The 14,337-nt window shown below is 38.5% G+C and overlaps 1 protein-coding gene across 2 annotated transcripts in view; it reads left to right on the top strand.

The window, feature by feature from the left end:
- Nucleotides 1-14,337, top strand: part of CSTPP1 (centriolar satellite-associated tubulin polyglutamylase complex regulator 1) — a 199,373-nt gene that overhangs the window by 85,959 nt on the left and 99,077 nt on the right. For both annotated transcript variants that reach the window (XM_065943995.1, XM_065943994.1), the window contains exon 3: nucleotides 3,571-3,701. In XM_065943995.1, the coding sequence (XP_065800067.1) occupies nucleotides 3,571-3,701 (131 nt within the window). The remainder of the gene's footprint in view (nucleotides 1-3,570; nucleotides 3,702-14,337) is intronic.

Here is a 14,337-nt window from a genome sequence, read left to right as displayed (position 1 = left end):
AAGCAGGGACATGAACAAATACTTAGACACCCAAGTTCACAGCCACATTTTTCACAGCAGTCAAGAGGTAGAAACAACCCGAGTGTCCATTGACAAATGAATGGACAGACAAAATGGGGTATATACATGCAGTAGAATACTATTCAGCCTTAAAATGGAATGAAATTTGATGTCTGCCACAACATGGATGGACCTTGAAAACATTCTTAATGAAATATCCACAAACAGAAAGACAAGTATTGTATGATTTCATTTAAATGAGGCACCTAAAATAGACCAATTCATAGAGACAGAACGTTGAATCTACCAGAATCTAGGAGAAGAATAGAAGCGGGAAGTCATTTTTCTAAATGGATGTAAAGTTTTAATTAGGGATGATGAAAAAATTTGGGGTATAGATAGTGATGACGGTTACATAGGATTGTGAATATGCTTAATGCCACTGAATTGTACACTTTACAATATTTAAAATGATAAGTATTATCAATGGTTAAAATGATAAATACTAATATTTTTATCTTACCATAATAAAAAAAGTTTTTCAATTAAAAAAAGGTAGAATTCAAATTCTAGAAAATAATACCCAAAGATTAGAAGAGTGCTAATAAGTGTACTTTTTGGCCCTTATTTTGATAAAGATGATTAATTGTATATGTTAAAAATGTTTAGCTAAATACGTGTATTAAATTTAAGAGAAATACTAAAAGATTACAGATTCTGTCATAGCTTCCAAACTAATGGGATGGGCGATGTTTTTTAGAAACTTTACTAACACTCCAAAGAGTAGGAAGAGAGGTGGGGAAAGTCAAAGAATAACAGTTCACAGAAAAGACAAAATAAGATGGCAGAGATTAATCAAATATTTATTTTAAAAACTAACTAAAATACAGAGAATGTAAAAATGGGTAAAAAAATAAAATCCAACTATTTACTACTCACAAGAGAAATACCTTTTTAAAATTAGCAAAAAGATTGAAATTAAGAGCATGGAAAAAGATATGCCAGGCAAATACCAATCAGAAAAAAAATGCTAGTATTGCAGAACTACAACACTAATATCCGACCAAAGTCCTGGACTTTTAAAAAGATTGTAGAATGTTGACTTTCTGTATCACTAATATGGCTGGCTACAAACGTAAATCCTGGTACTTCCTGCCTGGTATCATTCCTCTATTTTTTTCTTATCTTTCTTTTTCTTATCTTTCTTAAGCAGTATCTACTACATGTTAGGTAATGTAATGGAGACAAAGATGAGTACAAGCTAATTGATTACTGTATAGAATCTAATAGAGGAAATAAATCTAGTCGCTTTAAAACAAGGCAGCAAATTGTGAGTATCATCAGAGAGTTGTAAGTGATATATGATGGGAATTGGCTGTGTTGGTGGAATCAGGAAAAGACTTCATGCACATGGTATTTGAGATGGTCCTAAAAGATTGGATAGAATTTAAGTGGTGGAGGTGGTAGGGAAAAGATATTTCAGGCTGAAGAAAAACGATGAACTTTGGAGTAATTGTGTTTTCTGCTTTTACTTTATAGCCATCTTATCTGAAAGAATTTCACTGGCTGTGTTAAGATTGTCTGTTAACTCCTCAGGTAGTGATTATAATCTCAATACTGATCAGCTGCCACCCTAATCAAACATTCCTGCTTATTTTTGTTTTTAATTAAACGTGAATTTTATTGGTATGACTTATATAAAGATGGTAGTATAAACACAATTATAAATCTTTTTATATTCAATTTTATCTGACTTGCCCTGTTGGTATAAAATTCCTATTTTATAAGTTCTTGTGTATATTTGTATTCATCTGTAAATGAGGCTCAACTACATTCTTCAATGCATAAATTACTCCCTAGTTTTTAAAAAAGCTATTTTTTAAAAGCTACACTAAGAATAGAATTTCACTAGTATTAGTTCCATTATAGCCTAGACCATGACCTAGACACCAGCTTGTTTCCCTGGAGGGGTGTGCAGTACACTTTGGGACTAATTCTTTGCTGGGTAGCTTCATAAATTTATGCTAAAATGTTATCATTTGCTAGACTTCATTTGCTGGAAATGTGGCCTACTCCATTTACCTGTAACAGCTCATTTGCTTTATTTTTCATTCTCCTTTACTCAAGACAACAGCACTGCAAACTGTATAATTAGGTTAACACTTTCATTGCTTTTTAAAAAATCTCTCTTCTACTTCTTTGCCAGATGTTGCCCTCATACTTCCTCATAGTATCTTAGAAGTAAAATTTCTAGGCTCATTTTCCGTGGGGAAAGAAGGGCATGTAATTTTCTTTTTCATACAGTGTTGTTAATATTAACAGAAAGAGGCTAATTTTATCCCAAGTGATAATATGCTCTATGTTAAAGACAGATTAGACACTTCCCTCTAAACTTGGTCAGGGAAAAGGAAAATGGATTAGAATGGCTCCTGACAATTTTTTCCTGTTCAGTTCGGAGACTCAGAATATTTTCCCCCTTTAAATAAACAAATGAAAAGTGGCATTTGGAATTACCCCATCCCTCTATTGCTTGCCATCTTCAGTTTAATGTCTGCTTCTCTACAAAGATTAACATATTTTCCACTCATGATTTATTTGTCAGGGACTTTAGGAGTTTTCTGGAACCAGAAGTCTGTCTTTGGTAGTGATGATTACTGGATAATTGCCTATTCTTTGGTGGATTTTCCATTTTTAGATTACGCCAGGCTCTACAGCCTTTATTTCTTTGGCAGAAGAACCCAAAGGCAATGGAGTGTATTTTTTCCCCTTCCCCAGCCCAGCTTAAACAATGACTCACTTGGGCCCTGGGGCTTTGCTTCATACTCTCATTCAGGGGCCACTTTCTACCCTTGTTTCCCTTATTTGCCTTTAGTGTCTGTCTGGAACCTCTTATATCTTTGGCAAGTGGACTTTCCTCTAAGGTTGTTGTCAGAGAGGTATACAGCGCCACCCCCAAACTGGAACAGACAATCCAGCTGTGTTTCCATAAGCCATGTTGTCCTTAAGGCACCTAATATGGGACAGTTGTTTAGCCGCTCAGTCTTGTTCAGCTCTTTTGCAGCCCCATAGGCTGTAACCCACCAGGCTCCTCTGTCCATTGGATTTCCCAGGCAAGAATACTGGAGTGGATTGCCATTTCCTTCTCCAGATAGAAGATTAAAAAAATGTCTTTAAGGAAATATAATTTCAAATGGGGTACAGGGAGAAGTATTCTCCAAGAGGATATGAGTGCCAGTAGCATCCAGCTAAAGACAAAGATTTCCCTCTATGTGAGATGTTCCAACAACTGATTAAAGCTTCCTTAGTGTGTGTGTGTACACACACACACACACATACACACACACACGAGGTGGCATTCAGAGGAATTGGACTCCAAGAGTTTCCAAAGAGATATAGTTATGTGAAGAGAATTCCTCATAGAGGGACTTGGTCTAATCTGTAGTTCAGAGTTTTGCTGGAGAAAAGATTTCTCTCCTGGCAGTTGTTCTATATATTCTTGACTTTTTATTCTGATTCCAGTCTTCTGTAACTATCCATACAGTGATGATTTCTTGCTTTTTCTCTTTGCAGTTTTAACAGTGTATGTCAGGGGACTCATATTCTTTTCCGGGAATTCAGCTTCATCCAAGCCACCCCTCACAACAGGGCATCATTCCTACGGGCCTTCTGGAGATGCTTCCGAACTGTAGGCAAAAATGGCGGTAAGTCTTCCCGAATTCTTTTCTAGCCTTCCTTTATTCCCTCCAAACTTCTTTCTTTTTGCTCAGTACAAATACTGTTTCAGTGCATGCTCTTCAAGGCTCTAGGAAAACGTTACTTTTAAGGAGCTCTCTGTCTGTGTCAGAGGCGTTGCCATCAATAATACTGCCACCCTCACTGACGATACTTGTTAAGATCCAAGTGGAGCTTTATGCACAGTAATTCATTTACTCTTCACAGCGTCTCTGTCTGGTAGATACTATAATTCCCATTTTACAACAAATGGAACTTAAGATCAATTTGCATGTTGTTGGTTCAGCATCTTTTGATTATAACCCAAGGAAAATATTAAGAAAATTGCTAATTGAAAATGTCTTATATTGATTGAGACTTGACTTTGGTGAGGTGAAGTGTGAAAGACCCTTAGTGAGAGCTTCTTTTTAAAAAGTGACACTAGATTCTTACATTTAGACTAGTAAAATAGATTAAATTACTCCAAACTTTTCAGATCTAGACTATATCAAAGCCTTTGGTCGCATCTGTTTTCAAGGCCCTGCTTTCATATTACGTGTTTTTCCAAATAAGTATTGAATGCCCTTAGGACAGTTTCTGTAGGAATGCTAGCTTAAAGTAGAGAGGAGGGCCAACACTATTTTTTCATTCATTCAACAAGTATTTCTGGTAAACTTGCCATGTGCCTGGCACTGGGGTTATAGTAAGTGAATAGGCATGCTCCCTGCTTTTATTGAATTTGCAAGATTTCCTACCTTGATCTTATTGATGTTATTGCTATTTTATATATAGCCACTGAAACTTTTTTGCTAAAACTGTTTCTACCTGGTTTCTTATTAGATCATTTCACTATCCTAAGAAATAGATAAGGTAGATATTATTGTGCTCATTTTATAAAGTATGAAATTATGTAACTTGCAGAAGGATTGCACAGTAGCAAAGATAGAAATAGAACCCAGATTTACTGATATTCTATTTCTACTATTGACATGTAACTCTAGAGATCATCCATCTCGATTACACTCTTGTGCCAACGTACTGAGAATCGTATCATCTTCTTTACAAATGACCAGTAGGCAAAAATCAATGTGAATGAAATTTTAAGTGAACTAGCTCAGAAACACTATATCATTGGTCTCCACATAAGCTGGGAGCTTTGAGTGTATCGGTGAATTTTGTACTATTTCATCTTTCCTATCTTTCCAGAACCTATGTTTTCTAATCCTTTCTCTGTCCCTTGACCAGTCAGCAAATATGTATTGAATACTCACTATATTGAAGGATGGTGCATATAGCTAGAGTTGGTGTCTGTGAAATAGCACATGAAGATAACTGTGGAAAACAGTCCTCAGATATCCTTAATTCTTCTCATGACTTATGGATCCATGGAGCGGTGGACTATAAGCAGGTGTCCTTTTCTTTATCTTTTTTATGTGTGTATGTGCTCAATTGCTTCAGTGGTGTCCAACTCTTTGGGACCCCAGAGACTGTAGCCCACCAGGCTCCTCTGTCCATGGGATTCTCCTGGCAAGAATACTGGGGTGGGTTGCCATTTCCTCCTCCAGGGGATCTTCTGGACCCAGGGATCAAATCCAAGTCTCCTGCATTGCAGGCAGATTCGTTTACCACTGAGCCAACAAGGAATGATTCATTCAGCTGCTGAGAAGAAGCGACCCCAGATTCTCCCCATTTCTCCTGTGCTACCAACAGGACCTAGATTTTATGCTGGATATTTATTGTCATGCTTCTTAATCAGACAGTCTCTGATTTCTTAAACACCAAAGGCAGCATTTATGTCTAGGTGACCCTCAGGTTAAATAATTTTAATATATTCTCAGTTTCTTCCAGGAAACTTTAGATCATCATTCTGTCCCAGAATGTGTCAGTCCCCAGTTTTTATCCAGAATGAGCAAAAACACTCAGAGGCACGGTTCCAAAGAAAAGTATTTATTAAGCCCCATTTTTTCAATTAGAATGCCAAGTACCAGACGCCTACACAGTAGAGCTGCTATTATATTGTTCTCCTGCAGATAACTTCCTTCGAACATCATGTACATATTTTAGCATCATTGAGAAGAAACTAACTCTTCTGGGAGGTAGCAAGAGAAGTGCAGAGTTCCAGCCTAACGTATCTAAAAGTGAAGCCACCTGTAGAAAAGTAAGGACCTGACCCCTTCTGGCAAGAAACGTTTTATCGCAGGTTTTAGCAAGTACGGAGATGCGGTGTTGTTCCTGCATGACTGAGTACTGAATGGTACTCATTTCCCTGTGTTTGGATGTCAAATAACCTGTAAAACTGTAGTGAATGAATCTCTTGCTATCTAGACAACTTTAGACTCTTGGAAGCAAAAAGATCTACTCAAATGGAATGAGTCTTTAAAATTCGACTTCTCACTTCAGTATTTCTTTCGATACAGAAAGATTAATCTAAATTTTCCATGTCTGGCAAAGACTGAAATTCCCCTGAAGTAAATCTTTATTTCTATTTAGGGATATTGGCTCAAAGAGTTTTTGTCCACAGTTTATGAGAATTTAGTTTTGAGCTTTGTGCTTTTACCAAGGAATACATATGTTTTATTTAGTAAAATAATGATACTAAAGGAAGTGTCCTCCTGCTATAAACAACTAGAAAATCAGACAAAATGTCTGTAACAACTGTTTCAGACTCTGGACCAACAATCAGTGTGGCACTGTGGTCTCTGAGAGACAGTTTCCAAGTGCCCACACAGGGAGATCATGAGGGTCTTACTGAGCTGAGGAGACGAGGGCTGGGGCTTAGGGAGGCCGTGGTGGCCAGTATTTGCAGGGCCGAGTACTAGAGAGGAGGCATTCGAGTCTTTGACTACAGACTGTGCACACGTGTGGGTTGGAAAAAGACCCACCGGAAAACAGTAGGCAAGACGATTCCTGGCGTGTTCACAAGGCTACTTCACACTTCTACCCGTTGGAGTGGAGAAACCTCACAACACACAGGGCATTGGATCGAGTCCTCAGGCACTTAAGTAAGCTTCAGGCTGATCTGCAAGTAACTGCATACAAAACAAAATTCAGTACTCCTTAAAGGCATCCAGCAAAATCCAGCACTCTGCAACATAGAATTCACGAAGTCTGGCATCCAACGAAAAAGTACAGGAAGCAGGAAGATATGACGCATAACCAGGAGAAAAAATAAGTCAGTAGAAACACAGACTCAGAAATGACAGAGATGGGGGACTAGCTACCTAGGACCTTTAAACAGTTAAGTCATACAGATGTACTCTAGTATGTAAAGGAAAACATGAAAATGATTAGGAGATAAATGAAAGGTATTAGGAAGATCTAAATGGAATTTCTAGATATATAAAATCAGTATCAGAAGTAAAAATATTGAGAATAATAACAGTTCATATTTATTAAGTAGACTATCTCATTTTTTAATCCTATGTATTAGGTAGATATACTTACAATATCTCCTCTGCACAGAAAACGAAACTGAGGTTTTTGAAATTTAAATAGTCAGCCTAGGTCACACACCTAGAAGTGTGTGATCGAGGGATGCCAAAGGAGCCAGAGAAAACTGACTGGAGACAGCGCTGTGTTTTTCGCGTGTAAGGTGTTCTCCGCTGGAGAGCGTATAAGATGCTGGAAATACAGGTAAGCAAATGACAATGCTTGCGCGCACGGAGCTGGTGTTCCAGGAGAGGAAACAAAGTAGCCTGAAGTAGTTTCCGAGTAGCGTAAGTGATCAGTGACGTCTGTCTAAGAGTCGGTGATCGCACAGGAGAGAAATAGCCCTTCCTGCAGAAGCTGGAGAAGGCGGTAAAGAAGAGAAGAGAATGAGGCTGGATCTCGGAATAGTAGCAGGCTATGAAGCAAAGGAATACATGCTAAACAGAAAACTCGCTCAGTTTTGAAAGTATAACATGAAGCACCATGGTTCCTTTGGGAAATAGTAAGAAATACTATGTGGCAACAGAAAATGATGCTGAATGCTGATTGTGCCAGCCACTGAACAGAAATGTATTCATTTATTTCATTGACACAACAAACTTGAGTTGGTGTGATTATTATCCAGTTTCTCCTAAAGAAATTGAGAGAAGTTAAGTGACTTGCACAGACTACATGATTTATAAATAGCACAGCTCATATTCAAACTTGAGTCTTCACAAGGGCCACATTTTTTTTATTGACTTGTAGTTGATTTACAATGTTGCCTTAATTTCTGATGTACAGCAGAGTGATTCAGTTATACATATATACATACTCTTTTCCATTATGTTTATTTTATCTTTGTTACAAGATGTTGAATATAGTTTCCTGTTCTATACAATAGGATCTTGTTTATCTGTTTTGTGTATAGTTGTTTATATCTGCTAGTCCCAAACTTCTCATTTATCCCTCCCCCACTCCCTTCCCCGTTGGTAACCTAAGTTTGTTTTCTGTGTCTGTGAGTCTGTCTCATAAATAAGTTCATTTGTGTCAGATTTGAGATTCCACTTGTAAGTACTATCATTTGGCATTTCTTTTTCCCTTTTCTGCCTGACTTCCCTAACTGTGGTCATCTCTAGGTCCGTCCATGGTGCTGCCAATGGCATAATTTCATGCACCAAGGCCACATTCTTTCTTTTTTTTTTTTTTACTTTACAATATTGTATTGGTTTTGCCATACATTGACTTGAATCCTCCATGGGTGTACATGTGTTCCCCATCCTGAACCCCCCTCCCACCTCCCTCCCCATCCCATCCCTCTGGGTCATCCCAGTGCACCAGCCCCGAGCACCCTGTCTCATGCATCGAAACTGAACTGGCGATTCGTTTCACATGTGATAATTTACATGTTTCAATGCCATTCTCCCGTATCATCCCGTCCTCGCCCTCTCCCACAGAGTCCAAAAGACTGTTCAATATATCTGTGTTTCTCTTGCTGTCTCGCATACAGGGTTATCATTACCATCTTTCTAAATTCCATGTATATGCTCTGGTACAAGGCCACATTCTTAACAATGTTAGACTGACTGAACACGTGTTACCCCCAGTATCAAAGGGCTTTGTGTCCTCCGAAGTTCATGCTTTCTCCTAAACATAGTAGGACTCTATCGATTTGTGTGATATTTTCACTTATGACACTGGCACAAGCATGGGAAGCAGAATGGAAGGTAGATCGTAAGACTGAAGCCGGAGACCGGATAGGGGATAATTGTAATCAAACAGGAAGTGGCTGTGCAGATGGAAAGCTATTTACGGAGTTGGTTTGACAGGACTTGCAGATTTATTGTGAGTGTAGGGTGTGGGAGAGAAGAGTCGAAAATGAATGCCAGAAGCTGAAATATTTCCAGTTTTATCCCTCCCCTCCTTTTTTCCTTTCCTTTTATTTTCCCTTTCACCTTTTGGGTTTTACTCTGGACTTGCTGAGGTTTTGTCTTCATTGTCTAGGTGTGTTTATTCACTAAAAAAAATATGTATGGCGGGCTACAGTCCCTGGAGTCACGAAAGGCATAGCTTGATGACTAAACAACAATTCAGCAGTGAGTGGGATTAGACAGACATTCTTGCTCTCATGGAGTTTGTGGTCTGATAATCAGAGATTGAAAGGGAACGTGAAAGTCGCTCAGTCGTGTCCGACTCTTTGTCACGCCATAGACTATACAGTCCATGGGATTCTCCAGGCCACAGTACCGGAGCGGGCAGCCTTTTCCTTCTCCAGGGGATCTTCCCAACCCAGGGGTCGAACCCAGATCTCCCGCATTGCAGGCAGATTCTTTACCAGCTGAGCCACAACAGAAGCCCAATCAGAGATTAGGAGGGACAAAAAAATCCCTGCTTTTATAAAAGGAGTTCACATTCCCGGAATCAGAGGGTTTCTGTAGGTCTTGATGACCGTATGATAAAAACCTGTTACTTTTTCCCTAAAATATCGAATGTTATGGTGGGTTTAGTGATCTCAAGTGAACACGCAGACGTTTTAGGCTGAGATGAAGCTTTCGGTCTGACTTCTCTGTGTAATTGCCTCAAACTTCCACTTGATTATGCTTGTCACTAATCCTCATCCTCACCACTAAAGAGCCATTCTGTGAGGATTAACGGGGCTTACTGCAGGAGTGGGGTGGCTGTCTTGTCTGAAATATTAAAGAGCGTCTGCTGCTTTTGTAATTTGGTAAACAAACACAAAGTGAAGTGTGACCTCTTCCCTCTGAGAACTCCTCTCACCCGTTCTCTCCCCTTGCTCCCACCAGTTTTTCAGCTCTCGTCATTTTCCCCAGAAGCCGGAGACAGCCAGGAAATAATTTCTTCAACCTCAAGTTCCTGTTTCCTAGCTCCCATTTTACTTATTTCTTGTCTATTCCTAACTGTCTCTTCTTTTTTCATTTTTACTTCCTTCTCCAGAATCTTTTCTCCAGAGAGAACACCGATGTCGCCTCGAATCTGTCCCATCTCTGCCTCCAATAGCTTTCATCTTTTCCTCTATTAATTTCCCCTTTTTCCTACTCTGGTCGTTTGGGGCTGTCACACACGTCACATAAGCATTTCTGGAATGCCTTTGTCACCAACCAACCCTCCTCAGCCCCCGTTCCTAATGCCCTTAGGTTGCTGACCTCTTTTTATCCTTTTAGGTCTCAGTTTAAAGGTCAGCTCCTTAAAGGGGGCTTCTCTGTGACCCTTCCTCATCTGAATTAGATGACTTCATTACTCTTTTCAAATCATCCTGTAATTTTTTAGTCATCATTTATTATAGTTTCTGACTAAATATTTTTCTGCATGATCCTTTACTTAATGTACATTTCTCTTATTAAATTGTAACCTTTATGAGGCTCTTCCTGACACCTAACATATGTAAGTGATTTGTTATTTAATATGAAGGTTCACCATTTCCCAGTCACTAGACAGAGGATAGAGTATTGAATGGTTTACATTATCATCCCTTTTATTACGGGGTAGGGTCGGTTTCAAATATCTGCTTTACACTAAACTTTTCAATATTGTGTAGGAGATGATTTAAAATAACAGTAGCAAAAAATTTTTAAAAAATTAAAAAAACAAAACAGTAGCTGCTACTTATTGACCATCTGATATATGCAACACACTAAGACATCATGTTCAAAGTGCCCCAGTAGAAACTGAACCCATTCAAAGCTACGCTGCATCATAATGTCTTTTGTTTATTTATTTTTGACCATGCTGGATCTTTGTTGCTGTGCGCAGGTTTTCTCTAGTTGCAGAGAGGAGGGGCTACTCTCCAGTTGTGATGTTTGGGCTTCTCGCTGGGGTGGCTTTCTCTTGTTGCAGAGCACGGGCTCTAGGTGCACGGGCTTCAGTAGCGATGCGAGGGCTCAGTAGTTGCTGCTCCCAGGCTCTAGAGCTCAGGAGTTGAGGTGCACGGGCTTGGTTGCTCCATGGCATGTGGGTTCTTCCTGGACCAGGGATCGAACCCGTGTCTCCTGCATTGGCAGTCAGATTCTTTACCACTGAGCCACCAGGGAAGTCCAAAAACTATACTATTTTAAATGACACCTAATTAAAATAATATTCAATACCCACTGGTGCTTTTAAACAAGGATTAGAAAGATTTTTATCATGAACTGTAAGCCAACTTTAAACATTGGTGAGGGTCTGGTTGGCAATACTTCCTTCCCTTCTTTTGTATTCTGGTCCAGCCTTTATGCTTTGAAAGAGATCACAAACTAGTGGTCAGCTGACTATACATGCCTTGGCCTGCAGATATGTTTTCTTTGGTCTGCTGTGTTAAAAAATATGTATTTTTAATTAAATGCCAACATTTAACAAAAAAGTCTCGATTCGGTTTCACTTAAAAATGGAAAGTCCTTCCAGTACTGCAACCACATTCCAACAGAGAGACAGTTCACCAGGGCGGAGGTACAGCTGTCTCTTTAGACAGGGCATGTAGCCTCAGATTTACCACCATCCCCAGCTGCCTGGCCTCTGTAGGCATTTGAATTTGCTATCATTGCTAGAACTTCTTGGTCCATTTATAATCACTTGAAAGGTAAAGTTACACTCTTAATTCAGAACACGGAGTTAGGATCCTGTTCCTCAGCTAGATTCTTTCTCTTTTCTCCTTGTTATCATGATGTCTCTTGAAAAATTTCATAATTAGATGGGCCCTTAGAAGTCCTCTCATCTTGAAACTAAGTCTAGGGGTTTTTTAATATTCTCTTTTTTATAGTAAAATATGCATAACATAAAATCTGCTATTCTAACCACTTTTTAAATTGCGAAATCTTGGTGGTAAAATATAAGTAGCCTAAAATTTACCATTTTAACCATTTTAAGTTTCAGTTCCGTGGTATTAACTATGTTCACATTGTTATAAAACTATTACCAGCATCCAGCTCCTTGTCTGCATCTTCCCAAAATGAAAGGTTTTACCCATTAAAAAATAGTTCTCCATTCCGCCCTTCTCCAGCCACTGAGAACTATTGTTTTACTTTCTGTCTCTATGTGTTAGACTATTCTAGGTACCACATATTCGTGAAATCACACAATATTTGTCTCTTTGTGTCTGACTTATCCCAGTAAGCATGGTGTTTTCACAGTTTGTTTTTGTTGTAGTGAGTATCAGAATTTCATTCCGTCCTGTGGCTAAATAGTATTCCACTGTGTATGGTTCATATTTTGCTTATTCATTCATCTGTCGTAGAAACTTGGGTTGTTTCCACCTTTTGGCTATTGTGAATAATGTGCAACACAACCAAAAAAGAAAAAGTAGTGATAGTAAATTTTTGTGTCAAAGCTGATTTACTTGCCTAATTGGTGAGTAATCACTTTGGAGAACTCAATGAACAATTTTCTCAGCTAGTTTAAAAACTGCATTGTTTGGAGAAAAATAAATGTATCTTATAACATCTGATACGAGCTGTCCAATAGTGTTATTTCTTAAGAGATCAGATACCTCAGGGGCTGCTGTGGGTTGAGCTGTGTCCCCCGGATTGGTATGTTGAATGTTGACGCCCTAAGCCCCAGTGTGGCTGTGTTTGGAGGTAGGGGCTGTCCGATGGCATTAAGATTCAGTGAGCTCGTTAGGGTAGGGCTCTTCTTCAGTAAGGTTAGCATGCTTGTAAGAAGGGACAGCAGAGAGCCTTGCCCCCCTCCCCCCGTGTAAGGAACGGTGAGAAGATGGCCTTTTACAACCAAGGGCTGATTCCTCACTAGAACTGACCCTGCTGGCTCCTCGGTCTTGGACTTCTGGTCTCCTGAGCCGTGAAAAAAAGATTTCTGTCGTTTGTCACCCACTCTGTGGGACTTTGTTACGGCAGCCTGAGCAGACTAATACAGAAGCCATCTTTCTACTCACAATTTTTAGACAGAAAGATTAATTTTATTTTGCATGTCGAAGCCAAATCCTGTTTTGAAACATCACTAATGTTTTATCTCCTTACAACCACTAATGAGGTTGTAAGTATATTAGTCTTGTAGATTGTGCTATTCAGTTTATTTAAAATATTAATAAGATTTCCAGGTTGATAAACTTTGATGGATATACTTAAGGCAGAAATAAGAGTAATTTCTTATTTTATTTGACTGTTATTTCAACAACTTATATCAGTCAGAAAACTTTAGTGCAAAAGAATAAATTTCAGTATCACTACTGATACATCTGCAGATGTAACTCTGAAAGGCCTAATTTAAAAACCTCATCCTAATAAAATTAATAGTATGTATCAATTTGTGCATTATCTAATAGAGTTTTGAAAAATGCTGGCATAATGTTAACTACTGGTGCTTATCTACACAACATCTGATGACATTGTAAGGCCTGTGTTTTCTATGATACACTATGCCATAAGTTTTTTTCTGATACTGCTTTTCCAGTCCCAATACAAAAATGACTACATTTATACCACTTTATTTGTTAGCATGTTAACATTTGAAGACTTCTGATTTTTGTGTTTTTTTTAAAGACTTCTGTTTTATAGTTATCAAACCATGTTATGGAGTAATAAATCTACTTTGGTTGGTTCCATGATTGCATCATATGGGAACAGGAGAGGGTGGTAACATCTGTACTCTGATCCAGTAGAACTGAAGATTTTATGTAATCATAGCCTTTATACTAATGTAGTCCTGGATTGAAAAGAACAGGAAAAGACTAGAGCAGATGAAAAGCTTCTGCCTCAGTGACATGTCTACAAGTGTATCATCTACACATACATTTATGGAAAAGCTCCAGGGTGAGTTAACTGAGAGCCAGGTTGGTGGGGTCCATATCTAAAAATTTACTACTAACCTATTTAGTGTACATGTTGTTTTTCTTATAAAGTTTAAATAAAGGCATATTTTTTAGCATGAAAAGTATTAATATTAAACATCTGTAGAACCTTACCAGTGTCTCTGTAAAAGCTCTAGTCTCCTGGTTTAAAAACTGCTTCTTCCATGACTGATTCATGTCAATGTATGGCAAAAACCCCTACAATATGGTAAAGTAATTAGCCTCCAATTAAAATAAATTAATTAATTTTTTTAAAAAGAAATAAATTTTAAAAAGAAAAATAAAAGAATAAATAATAAAAACTGCTTCCACACACCCCCTATCACACAGGTATAAATCGAAGCCTCAACTCTCCCAGTCTTTTGCCTCTCGCCGAGCACACTTGCCATCAGCATCAAGTTCTCTCTCCCTGATGCTTAATT

The sequence above is a fragment of the Muntiacus reevesi genome, chromosome 9 (genome assembly GCF_963930625.1).
Source record: "Muntiacus reevesi chromosome 9, mMunRee1.1, whole genome shotgun sequence".
Taxonomy (NCBI): domain Eukaryota; kingdom Metazoa; phylum Chordata; class Mammalia; order Artiodactyla; family Cervidae; genus Muntiacus; species Muntiacus reevesi.
This window is presented reverse-complemented; position numbering and strand designations above follow the sequence as displayed.